General features: G+C 46.9%; 1 protein-coding gene across 6 annotated transcripts; it reads left to right on the top strand.

Annotated features, from left to right (window-relative positions):
• Positions 1–6416: 6416 nt before the first annotated feature.
• FCRLB (Fc receptor-like B) lies at positions 6417–12777 on the top strand. Of its 6 annotated transcripts, XM_012639598.1 has the most exons (8): positions 6417–6532; positions 6624–6718; positions 7540–7590; positions 7876–7896; positions 8248–8502; positions 10440–10706; positions 11355–11645; positions 11883–12777. In XM_012639598.1, exons 2-8 carry the CDS (start codon positions 6634–6636, stop codon positions 12293–12295), a joined length of 1383 nt encoding a protein of 460 aa, XP_012495052.1. In that variant the 5' UTR covers positions 6417–6532; positions 6624–6633; the 3' UTR covers positions 12296–12777. The 6 variants fall into 6 exon arrangements, with proteins under 6 accessions (XP_012495052.1, XP_012495053.1, XP_012495054.1 ...); XM_012639599.1 differs by lacking the exons at positions 6417–6532; positions 6624–6718 and adding an exon at positions 7139–7160 and having other exon boundaries at positions 11883–12661; XM_012639600.1 differs by lacking the exons at positions 6417–6532; positions 6624–6718 and having other exon boundaries at positions 7546–7590; positions 11500–11645.
• Positions 12778–12800: the final 23 nt, after the last annotated feature.

The raw sequence follows: 12800 nt of genomic DNA, 5'->3' as shown, positions 1-12800 counted from the left end.
TTTATCATTGGCAATAATTACTGCTGGATGTTTTCCATGAAGTGGCATGGTCACTTTGATTAATTTTGAGAAATGTCTGCAGAACACCGAAGTCTGAATGATTATAGTATTTCAGTCCTTCTTTCCAATAAAAATGTTGTTCCCTGAAAAGAGAAGCTAGTACAGCTTAGAACTCAAACAATCACACAAGGCCCTTCCTAAAGACAGTCTTCATATTTCACTATAGAACAGAAAGAAGTACGTCTTCCTCCTTCATCACATAGAATATTAAAAAGATGTATACTTGAGGTCTAATTTTAATTTAATTTGTATTTCTTTACTACTCTATCAAGGAACTTCTTTTTCACTCTACTTATATGATGGTAAAAAATACAGTTTGGTATTAATTTGCCTTAAATTGTGCTAAGAAGCCAGCAGTTTTATCTCCCATTGCTTTGTATCAATGCGAATGTCAACCCATTGAAAAAGGAAAACAGCCTCTTAGAATTATTATAAAAATAGCTTTGAATTTGCACATTCCCTGAAATCATTATGGTAACCCCCAGGAATATGCAGACCACACTTTCAAAATTGCGGGACTAGATCATTCTTAAAGCCCAGCCTGACACTACCCTGAGAAATTCCAACATTTACTCATTTCTGAAAAGAACCTATTTATAGTTCTGTTCCTAAATCAGTTCTCTGTTCATAACAAAATAATCCCTCAATTTCAGGTCAATTAGTTTCATATTTTTGATTGGATGATTTTCAAGAGTCTAAGTAGATTATATTACATGTTTCTTTATTTCTTTATACATCTGTGAGAAGAAGCAACAGGAATGATTTCCCCTTCTAGAAAATACGCTGTAATGTAAGAATTTGTAGTCAAAAAAGCTTTTCAATTTGCATTAAATATTTTCTTCCAAACATGTATCACTGATAGATAAAATATATTTTTAAAAATATAATTCATGCTGAGAAACAACATAAACTTCTTTATGGACACGAAAGGAAACAGAAAGATGATAAAGTGAGCAGGGTAGATTTCAGATATGGAAGTGCACAGGGGTGACTGGTAATTCAGCTCCTATGGGTTAAGAGGACAAAACGCTCTTGAAAGAAGGGCTGGAGTAGAGTTCCCTCTCCCATAAAAGCAAGTTGTAAAAATGTATCCACCCTCTATTTAAAAAAAGCTTTGTCCCAGGGGTAGAATGAAGGAATAGAGATAGCAGAGCAACAGGAAACCAGGACCTCGACCACGCCACCAGCTGACTCAGGAACAGGATGCAATAGCCTGAATGGCTGAGAATTAATAGCCCCACGTGCCGCTGCTGGACTCAGGACCTGGTGGTCTAGGGAAAGACACCATAAAAGACAATTCACTAACTCAACTCTAAGGAGATTAAATAAATCACACTCAATTAGATGTGAATGACAGAATAACCTGAAAGGACTTAGAAATAAGTAGGTTTACATCTCAAAGAAATGAAGAAATAACATCTATAAAAAAAGAATAAAATCTTTTGAAATAAAAACAGGCAGGACTGAAACAAGTACAGGAAGAGAGGAAAAAGAACCAATTCAAAATCCTAGAAGTACAAAAAAAAAAAAACCTGAAAATAAAATATATTGGAATAAAAACTCAGTAGGTAATATAGACTCTAGATTGAACACTATCAAAAAGAGAATTGTAGATTGGAAGAGTATACTGAGAAATCCACCCAAATGCAGTGCAGAGAAATAATGGGTCGAAAATGTAAGAATAAATTTAAGAGACATGGAAAATAGATTGAGAGAATCCAAAATTTTTCAAAAGCTTTTGGTTGTGATTTTACGTATATATTATTTTCCTTAGAACATAAAGTTCACAAGGTAATAGATAACCTTACACAGGCCCACAGGCTGCATCCATGGAATTCGTGACCCCATCATTGACCTCAATAAATAATTACTCAGAGGCAGATATACATTGTGGTGGACATACTACAATAGGAGTTCCAAAAGTTGAGAATACAGGGAATGTCAGAGAAGCAATGTTCAGAGTTAAAGGCTATGAATTTTCCAGAACTGAGGAAAAATGGGTCCTCAGCCTGAAAGTTCAGAGTGCTGAGATTGAGAATACTATTGTATATTCTTTATCTTGATATATTACTTTTGTGTGAAACTTCAATACATTTTTTTAGTGAACGCAATAAGGAATTAAGCCTATTAGCCTTAAATTCTGATGTCTTATCCAAGGCTCTTTTTTGAAGAATGGTCATATTTTCAATCTTTCAGTGATCAAGCAGATAAGCTGTCTGTAATAGGAGATTTCACAACTTAGGCTGTAGTTCCCCAAATGCATTCTTGAGTTCCCTCAAAACTCTTAAGTGGGTGCTTATTAACAGTTACCATGTTAATTTGTTTTAGAACATATCAAACACCAAACTCTATAGAGAGGATATTGTACTACCAGCTGTGCATTTGGAAGTGGAGATGATGATGAACAAGTCAGGAACTCAGGGAAAAGATCACTCACTGCTGACTTGTGTGATCAGGTAAGTTTCATGAAGAAGATAATATGTGGGTGGCGCCTTGGAGAACATGTAGGACCTGGAGAACTGAAAAGGAGAAGGAAGGACATTTCAGAGGTGGGATGATGCAAGCAAGGGCATGAGGGGAAGAAATGACATGCAGATGTCATAGAAAAATGTAATTCCTTAACTGAAATAGAGAGTTCGGTGGAGGAAAATAACAGGAAATAGTAATGGAGAAGTGAATAGGCTATAGAGGCTCTTAAATGTGCAGCTGAAGAAAATGGACCTGTAGGCAAAATTTTGAGTAGAGGAGCAACTTGTGAAAAGTGATCTTTAGGATGGCTATTCTGGTACTCTGGTATGGGATGAATGGGTGAATAGGAGAGGGTTGAGGGCGGTAGATTCTAGGTATAGGGCCCAGTGTGAAGGCTATTGCTCTCATCCTGCCTAAGGAGAAAAGGGCCTTGGGTAGGGACAGAAGGAATAGAGAATAATGATCTGAGAGATGTTAACAGAAAGAATCTATAATTCTGGGTGATCAGATATGGAGTAACATTGCTCCTCCCAGACAAAAAGGCCCCTATGCCCAGCCCAGCAGTCCAAGGTAGGAAAACCTGGTGCAGTTACAACTTAAGAGGCAAGGGAAGGGACAAAGTGACCTAGAATCTTAGGGGGAAATTTAAGAGGGTGTGTGTTAAGATAGACCTCATCCTAGTCCTGCCTCCTTGAAGTTTTCTTCCCTATTGGTATTAACCTTCCCCCTTCCCAGTGAACAAGAGGAGACATGGAGAAATGTGGAGGTCTCCAACAGTCTTCCTGCCAGAGTTCCTTCAGACAAATACTGCTCAATGTTCTGAAATTGGCCTTTATACTCCTTTGGTATTGAAATTTTTTTTATTAAAAAGTTTACATTCAAGAAAAGTAATTTTAAAAATGTTCTTATTTAGGAAAAGAAAATTTTGTTTGGCAAAATTACAAAGTTAAGAAATACTGAATATTGGCCGGGTGTGGTGGCTTACACCTGTAATCCTAGCTCTCTGGGAGGCCGAGGCGGGAGGATCATTTGAGCTCAGGAGTTCGAGACCAGCCTGAGCAAGAGCGAGACCCCTGTCTCTACTAAAAATAGAAGGAAATTAGCCAAACAACTAAAAATAGAAAAAATTAGCCGGGCATGGTGGTTCATGCCTGTAGTCCCAGCTACTCGGGAGGCTGAGGCAGGAGGATCGCTTGAGCCTAGGAGTTTGAAGTTGCTGTGAGCTAGGCTGATGCCACGGCACTCTAACCCGGGCAACAGAATGAGACTCTGTCTCAAAAAAAAAAAAAAAACCAAAAACAAAAAAAAAGAAAGAAATACTGAATATCGATGACAAGACAGAACAGGAGGCCTGTGCACTGCTAGTGGGAGTACAAACAAGTGCAGCCCTTTTTGAGAGCAATCTCACAGTATTCATTGTCTTGCTTTATTTGTGCCACAAATACCTACTTTGCATGTGCTATGTGCTGTCACTGTTCTAGGTTATACAGCAGTGAACAAGAAAAATTACTACCTTCATGGAGCTTACATTCTAATGAGGGAAAACCTACCACAAACAAATGAATGCAATGTCAGGGAGTGACAAGTGCTACAAAGAGAAATAAAGCAAAATACAGAGCTAGAGAATGATAGTTAGGAGACGTTACTTGAGATAGTGTGGTTAGTGACGGTCTCTCTGAGGAGGTAATATCTGAGTGACGTGAGGAAGTGAAACTTGTGAAGATTTAAGAAGAGAATAAGAATCTTTCAGGCAGAGAGAACAGCAAGTGAGGGCCTGGAGCAAGATTAAGCATGGAATGTTCTAGCAACCGTTATAAACACAGTGTAGCTAGATCAGAGTGAGGGAGGGAGACAGTCATAGGGAATGAGGTCAAGAGTCAGGCAAAGGCCCAATCCGCAGGGCCCTGTACACCATGGGAAGGTGTTTGAAATGTATTCTGAGTGTACCTTTGGGAGATTGGGAGGGGGAATAACACAATACGATTAACATTTTTAAAGTGTCTCTCTAGCCACTAGGTGAAGAAATAACTGTATGAAAAGATATATTTAGAAGGTAGAGTTGTCAGGACTGGCCAAAAAAGTAGGTGTTGGTTTTGGAATGAGCATACAAGTAACTCAGGACCATAAGCCTGCAGGCCCACTCCCGGGGACACAGCCCGTAGAAGCATGGCAGCATCTCTGTAGGGAAGCATCGTATCCACGTTAGCACTGGCTTAACGAAGCTTCTTACACACCAGGCCCTGTTCAGAGCCCTTTCCACGTATGAATTCATTCAGCGCTTACAATATGTGTCAAGAAGTTCATTGTGGAATTGTTTGTGGTAGCCAAGGGTGGGCAGCAACCAGGGTGTTGAGGAAATGGATGAGCGCAGTGTGATGGAAGCGAGCTGTGGAATACCGGGGCAGTCAAAAGCAAGAAACGAGATGCACGTAGAGCACCGTGAATGAAGCTTAAACACATGGGATTAATTTTAAAAAGAAAAAGAGGAAATAATATCTAGAACAATGCTATTTATGTAAATTAATCACACTAAATATTTCTCAAGTACAAATACATGCATATATATAGAAACACAGAGTAACCATTGTACAGTGGGTGCTTGTGTGGAGGAGAGGAGAGCAGTAGTGTGAATGAAGGTAAAAAAGAATTAAGAAACTAGAGATGGGACTTGTGAAGATGAATGATGACAGTCTGCCAGGAGCAGCACCTTGAATCCCTGACAACCAGAGGGAGACCAGAGAACAGATTTTGGAGTGAGATAGATTTCTATTCAAATGCCAGTTCTAGCATCTCAGTTTCCGTGTGTGTAAAAACAGGCTACTAATAATCTTTCCTCAAAGGGCCTTGTGAGGATTAAACAAAGTAATATCTGTGTAGCAGTGGCGTGGTGCCTGCCACACACTAAGGCCCGCACTAAAAGTGAGCCGATGTCATTATTGTCGGCAACAGCAGTGTTCTCTCATCATCATCATCATCGTCATCACTGAGAACATTTTTTTTTTATCGAATGATGGCATATCTTGTCCAGAAGTTATGTCGTAATTGGTGTCAAAAAATCGCTTAAGTAACAAATGGTATCAGCTGATTAGTAACCTTAGTAAAAATAATAGAAAAAAATAACAAACAAATGATAATTGCTAAATTTCTCTGCATAGTAAAAGAGTGAAGAAATTAGAAATTCTGAGGGGAAAAATTCTGGATGGAGAAAAAGATTCGATTTGGGAATAATTGAGAGAAGAGCTCAAAATAAAGAAATGTTGTGTGGGAGATTTTTCAAGTCAAATTCTGACTGTATGATGTAAACATTACCAATGATTCCAGAGATTTCTAGGGAAGACAATACCACTCATGAATGTTTGGTGTAGTCAGGTTTTTTCTGGAATCCAGTAAAGGGGCTGAGATGTGTGTTCTGGGTGATGAGAAGCCAAATAGAGTCTTGTGTAGACTACGAGGAGAGCTGACGATGGCATTGCATTCTTATCATAGGGACACAGGCCTGGTGCAGAAGTGAGCTCTCTGGGGCAGGCTGTGGATGATGTGGGGAGCCCCATACTGGCCCTGAGATGAGGGGTCAGGCCAGGTGTAGGGAAGCACAGGCGTGTTGCCCAGCCCGGGCACTCCTAAAGCAAGCAGTTGATCATCTTTCCTCTCAGTGCCTAGTTCTTCTCTCCCTCCCCCACTCTCTCTCCTTATCAAATACTCCCCTAGTTGTAGGCCTATATGACTCTCTCTCTCTCTAATCAAAACCTGCTCTCGAAACAGGATCTGAAGTGGTGAGCACAATTTAAATGACCAGTCACATTTCCCTAAGAGGCATTTGCACTTTTAACAGGGACTAGCCAGCACATTAAGCTAAAATATGGGAGAATTCTCAGAGTGGAACTCTGGGCAGCAGCAAGAGGGAAAGATACTATCTTACTGAGAGTTGACAGTGTCTGATAATTGATCTTCTTTCTGCCAGAGTTCCAAGGGAAGGAGGTGCCCCGGTTCTAAACAGCCACAGGTGAGGAGAGGATAGAGTCCAAGGAGACATACTATCAGGTTGGAAACTTCATTAAGTATTTACATGAAAATTCAGGTTTCCCATTGCTCAGGTATGATCACATGGCCCAGAGAGCACAAGAAGTAGAGCTGGAGGTCGGACCTGAGAAGTTTCTGAGGGGCTGTTGCAGTGACTTCTGTGCTGCAGGTCAGGACTTCTGTGCCGCAGGTCAGGAGTTCTGGGATTGATGTGTGGTTGAGGAGGGGTTGCAGGGACAGGTGGAAGGAAGGAATAAATGGACAAGGGAGTGGAGGAGCCACAGAGTGAAATCATTGGGGTGGGTAGGAAAGAAGAGTTTTCAAATTTCTGAGAATTTAGGGTTTCAGGAAGGGAGGGAAAAGGGGAAACACATTCCCCTTGACTGGGGAACTGGACACCAGGGCCATGCCAAAGCGGTTGGTGACTCATGCCTTTCTGTCTCCTCATTGTGGGAGGATGAGAGCTCTGGGTGCAGGCTGCCCAACATTGACCTCACTAGGCCTCATGCCAATGTCTGTCATGGGGAGTGAGCAGAAAAAAGGACCTGGGTAGACCTTGAGGACATGAGGATGTGTCTTCCTCAGTTGAGGCTTGCAGGGCTGGCTGGAAGGTGGGGAGGAGGTGGGATGGGGGTGGAATGTCGGTGGGAGCTTGAAGGTGGCAGAGTCACCTGCTGGAGCCTGGGGCTCTATGGGGCTCTCTCGTGTTGCAGAGGGCATAAGCTGTGCCCGCCTTCACTGTAGGAGTCAGGGCTGGCCTGAGCTGTGAGGTGGCTATAGAGGTGGTAGATGGGACAGTGCCTGGTTCTTGGGATACCTGAGGGTTGACACATATTCAGTCTGTCTCCTCCTCTCTCCAGTCCACTGTTTTCAGGAGCTGGGAATGGGTGGGAGAAGCCGCAGTATCTCCTAGCACTCAGTGGTCAGCCACTGGCCACCTCTTTCTTTCTCTTCCCCATCCCACGGCAGCACATCTCCATCCTTCCGCAGCTGCTGTAGGCAGATCCGTCATGTGGGCACTGACGGTCCTTCTGCTCCTGGGTGAGTCCTCAATGAGGTGGCAGTGGCAGAAGGACTTTGGGTGGTGGACAATAAGGTGGGGCAGGGTATGGGGCATGGGGGTGGGCATTTTGATCCTCACATCCTAAGAGGTTCATTACCTGTGTTTGAAGGGGTAAAGAAGAGGGGGCTTTCTCAGAGCTGGGGAAACCAGGGGCAGAAGAAGAAAAACAGGCTTTGACAACATTTAGTCTTTTGCATGGTCAGGAGTCCCTGCCTTTCCTCTCATCTCCAACATTCTCTTCTCCCTTCTTGCTTGTTTTGCAGTTCCAAGCAGTGGGCAAGCTGGTGAGTCTTACACGTTCCTTATCCCAATTTTCTACAACTTCTACTCCCATCCCCTATATGACAGGCTCAGGTGGACTCCCCACTTCTTGGCTGTTCCAGGACAGTGTCTCTTTCCACCCTCCATCAATCCCTGTAGCTAAATTTGCTTCTATACACTTAGAAATGGGTGCTGACTGATGGACTGGTAGTTTGTAGTCTCAAAAATGTGGTCTCTCCTCCTGCGAAGATGGATTAGTACCTGGGCTGGGTCCTGGAAGCTGGGGTTTTCTAAGATTTCCCAACCTCAGACCACATCTTTGGGCGGCTCGCCTTGATTCTCTTTCTACATTGCCTCCTTCTATATGCCCCCAGCTACTCTGGAGAAGCCCATATTGTCTCTACACCCACCTTGGACCACAATCTTCAAGGGGGAACGGGTAACCTTGAGGTGTGATGGATATCACCCTCTGCTCCTGGAGCTCCGGCCCATCAACACTCTCTGGTATTTGGGCCACCTACTCTTGCCTTCTCATAAGAAGAGCATCGAGGTGCAGACTCCAGGGGTGTATCGATGCCAGACACGGGGAGCACCGGTCAGTGACCCCATCCACCTCTCTGTATCCAATGGTGAGTGGTCTGAGCACAGGGGGAGGAGCATGTATCTCCTCTGGTGATACTGGGTCACTCCCAAGGGGCAGAAAACAAGAGCCACACTGGGGCCTGTCTTGAGTCTCTGGAGTAGACCCGGCACTATGCGAGAGATGCAGTAAGGCAGCCTAGCCCCAAAGTGCCCGCCTTACCCTCCTGCCACCGTGTGAGGCAAATGAACATTTTTGTTTGTTTCTGAGACCAGCTCAGAATAGCAGAGGGTCTGAGGACCTGGGATACTGGACTGAGAACTTTGGGGAGTGTGGAGGGGTGAGCAGGAAAGGGAGTGTCCCTGGGCAGGCTGAGCACAGATGAAGGAATTACTCTTGACTGAACAGTATGATGCATCTCTGTGCCTCAGTGTCCGTATCAGTAAAGTAGGGACAATAAAAGCATCTAGCTCTTTGGCTGTTGTGAGGATTAAAAATGAATTATGACATGTTGCTAAAGAAAAAAAGCAGCAATTGAATAGAGCACTTGATCAAAATTTTATTACAGACATGTATACATAGGAGTCAATTGAGAAACTGACTTTCCAGAGATATTTGAAGGGTTTTTTTTTGTTTGTTTTTTGTTTTGAGACAGACTCTCACTGTGTTGCCTGGGCTAGAGTGCCATGGCGTCATCTTAGCTCACAGCAACCTCAAACTCCTGGGCTCAAGCGATCCTCCTGCCTCAGGCTCCTGAGTAGCTGGGATTACAGGCATGTGCCACCGTGCCCGGCTAGTTTTTTCTATATATTTTTAGTTGTCCGATTAATTTCTTTCTATTTTTAGTAGAGACGGGGTCTCGCTCTTGCTCAGGCTGGTATCGAACTCCTGAGCTCAAACAATCCGCCCGCCTCGGCCTCCCGGAGAGCTAGGATTACAGGCGTGAGCCACCGCGCCCGGCCTGAAGGGTTTCTAAACAGGATTAAAAAAATAACAATAATTTGTTCATTGAAGTTCAGGATTGGCTCCTTCACAGGGAATATTATATAATCTTGGCCTGGTGGGCCACAATTTGTATTCAGAATTTAAAGGACATCACTCAAAGTTCTGATTATCACTTACATACACTTCATATTCGTACTCTGTGGTTTCTTATTTGGAAATTGTTAGTGAGAGCAATAATATACTGACTACAATAAACAGTGTTTACTGCTTACAGACTGGGAGTGTGTACAGGTTGTGGCTAATACTTGCAGAATTCTTTCTCAATGTACACCACCTGAAATGGCATCTAGTATGTGCTAGGGCTATGCGAACATTAGCTATGATGATCGTGGTGATTGGGTAAATCTGGGGTGCTGTGGGAAATACCTAAGGCTGTCCTAGGTTGTCAGATAGGTTTTCTGGAGGAGATAAGGTCTAAGCCTAGACAGGCAGGACGAGCAGGCCTCAGCTTAAACAGGTGGAGGGACTTTTTGGCTGAGAATACAGGTACAAAAGCCTTGGGCTCAGAGAAGGGCCAATTCTCTCAGCAGTTCAGCATGGCTGGAACTTAGTCTGTGTTAGGAGTGAAAGGTGGGGAGGGTACAGAAATGAGGCAGAGGAGAACACTGACATGGTATTGGAGAGGTAAGCAGGGCCCAGGCTGGGAAGGCCCTGCTGCTATTCTGAGGAGTTTAAACCTGATTCTGATGGGCAATACTCCTTGAGACTGGAACAACGTCTCAGGCATCTTTGCCTCCCTAGTGTCTAATGAAAGACCAGCCTTTCTCCTTCCCCCCGCCCCAGTCACCTCTGAACGCACCTTGGGCTATGAAGCTCCTGGGTGCCAACCGCCAGGGAAGGTCTGCCCACTCAAGAAAGGGGCTGGAGTTGGTGGGAGATGAGGAAGAGCAGCTAAGGGGGGAAAGCAGGGAGGCTGAGGCTGGGGCACCTCCGGGACTGCATTTTCTGTGGAGTCTAGCGTGTCTGTGGTGTCTGCCATAGACTGGCTGATCCTACAAGTGCCCTATGCTGCGGTGTTCGAGGGCGAGCCGCTGGTCATGCGCTGCCGCGGTTGGTACGACAAGGTGGTCTACAAGCTTCACTACTACCACGACGACCAGGCCGTGCGCTACTTCCACTCCAGCGCCAACTACACGGTGCTGCAGGCGCGCGCCAGCGACAGCGGACGCTACCAGTGCTCTGGCACCATGCGCATCCCGGTGGAGAGCGCGCCCATGTTTTCCTCCAAGGTGGCTGTGACTGTGCAAGGTGGGAGAGACCTGGGGCCCAGGAGGGAGGCAAACGAGCCCTGGGAAATCCGAGGACGGGAATCAGGCGGGGAAAGGAGGGGCGGAAGTTCAAATAGCTGCCACTTGGCGGATTTCTCTGCTAGACCTTGGGCGCTGTCCTCTCCTCCGCAGTGGAGTGCTCGACTTGCAGCCTGTTCGGAGGTTGGCGCCCATTCCCCCCGATGCACACCCTGGCTTCTTACTCCCGCTGGGGACTGCATATATAGAAGGCAGCTCGGGCCCCAGCCCCAGCCAGAAGGGCGGCGGCGGTGGTAGGGGGCGCTGTGGGATTGAGGCGACGGAGCTGCTCCCTATGGTCCCGTGAGGCAGGCGCCGCGTACCCTCCTCCAGCCTGGAGAACTCGAGCTGGGTGTCAGTCGGGATGAGATAGGAAGCATCAGGCCTGGTCCCACCTCCCTTCAAGCTTTTGCCGTCCCTCCTGGACTCGGTCCCCGCCGCACATTCCAGAAGGTTCTCCTCCCTCCCTCCACGCGTACACACAGCCTGCTCCCACCCCGTCTTGGCCTCCGGGTCGGCGAGGAGCCCTCGCGGAAAATGAGAGGGAGAGAGAGAGGAATTGCAGGGCCATAGACAAGCCGGCCTTGGTTCCTGCCCGCCCTCTCCGCAGAGCTGTTCCAGGCACCGGTGCTGAGGGTGATGGGTCCCGAGGGGACGCGCGGCGCGGCCCGCGGCGGGGTGGTCCTGCGCTGCGAGACGCGCCTGCACCCGCAGAAGCGCGACACGCCGCTGCAGTTCGCCTTCTACAAGTACAGTCGCGCCGTGCGCCGCTTCGACTGGGGCGCCGAGTACACGGTCCCGGAGCCCGAGGTCGAAGAGCTCGAATCGTATTGGTGCGAGGCGGCCACTGCCACCCGCAGTGTCCGGAAACGCAGCCCGTGGCTGCAGCTTCCGGGGCTCGGTGAGTGACAGCACGCCCTCCCGGGATGCTCACTCCGGGGAGCAGTGCTGCCTCACCTCTCTGCACCCACAAGTCTCCCCCATCTCCCCCTCCCCTGTCCCGCCTCCACCTTTCCCATCTCCCCATCCTCGCCCTTCCCACCCCTATTCCGGCCGCCCTCACGCCCCTCCGCAGCCCCACGCCTCTCCCCCACCCCTGCGCCCAGGGGCAACGACTCAGTGCGTCCCGCGTTCACAGGCTCTCCCCCGGACCTGGCCTCCACCACCGCCCCGGCCCCGCGGGCAGCAGCCTTGGCGCCGGGTACTAAGCCGCTTTCCTTCAGAAAGCCCCCGGTGTCCAGATCGGTACCTTCGGTCACCTCCATCCCGAACACCACCTCCGCGGGACTGCAGTTCCTGGCGGGCGGCGCCCCCACGGCTGGGCCACCAGCCTGCGCTCCGCCCATCCTGGAACACTCGGCTGGAGCCCTGAAACCAGACGTGGACCTTCTGCTCCGAGAAATGCAGCTGCTCAAAGGCCTTCTGAGCCGGGTGGTCCTGGAATTAGAGGAGCCGCAGGCTCTATCGGAGCTCAAGGGAGCACCCGAGACCCCCATTTCCCACTTTGCCGTGAGCCCAGGAACCCCAGAGACCACTCCCGTGGAAAGCTGAAAGGGCAGCTACCGTCCCCTCTTCAGGGTCATTCCTCCCTGGTATCTCCGGTTTTCCCTCACGTGGCGACCTTTCAAAGCCACCTTTGTTTGCATCCCTTTGTTTTGCTGTGGTTTTTAAAGAAGAGCCCATGAAGTGTGGTGGCTGACGATTTCGACCTCACACAGCAGTTTGTAACCACAAGCATTCTCTCAGATCTCTTCCTTCTCCTCATAGAATTCAGCGAGGAGGTAGAAACCTGTGATTTACTACTTTGCAGTTTACCGTTGAAAGGGAATTTAGTCAACCCTAGCTCTTCATATAAGCCTTGCCCAGCACGGGCGGTTTTTTGGCATTTAAGTTCATTGAGGTAACTGAGCACTTTAGAACATTTTAGGGTCAAGTTGTAATTATTATAATGAATTTACTGTCTGTTAATATTAAAAAGACTTTCAGTTCTATTACTAATGAGTTGATATCCTCAAAGTCCTGGGTTCCATTTATTTTTAGAGAAAGAAAAGTATTT

The sequence above is a fragment of the Propithecus coquereli genome, unplaced genomic scaffold (assembly GCF_000956105.1).
Source record: "Propithecus coquereli isolate 6110/MARCELLA unplaced genomic scaffold, Pcoq_1.0 Scaffold140, whole genome shotgun sequence".
Classification (NCBI taxonomy): Eukaryota; Metazoa; Chordata; class Mammalia; order Primates; family Indriidae; genus Propithecus; species Propithecus coquereli.
Note: the sequence above shows the minus strand (reverse complement) of the source record. Positions and strands in the feature narration are given on the sequence as shown.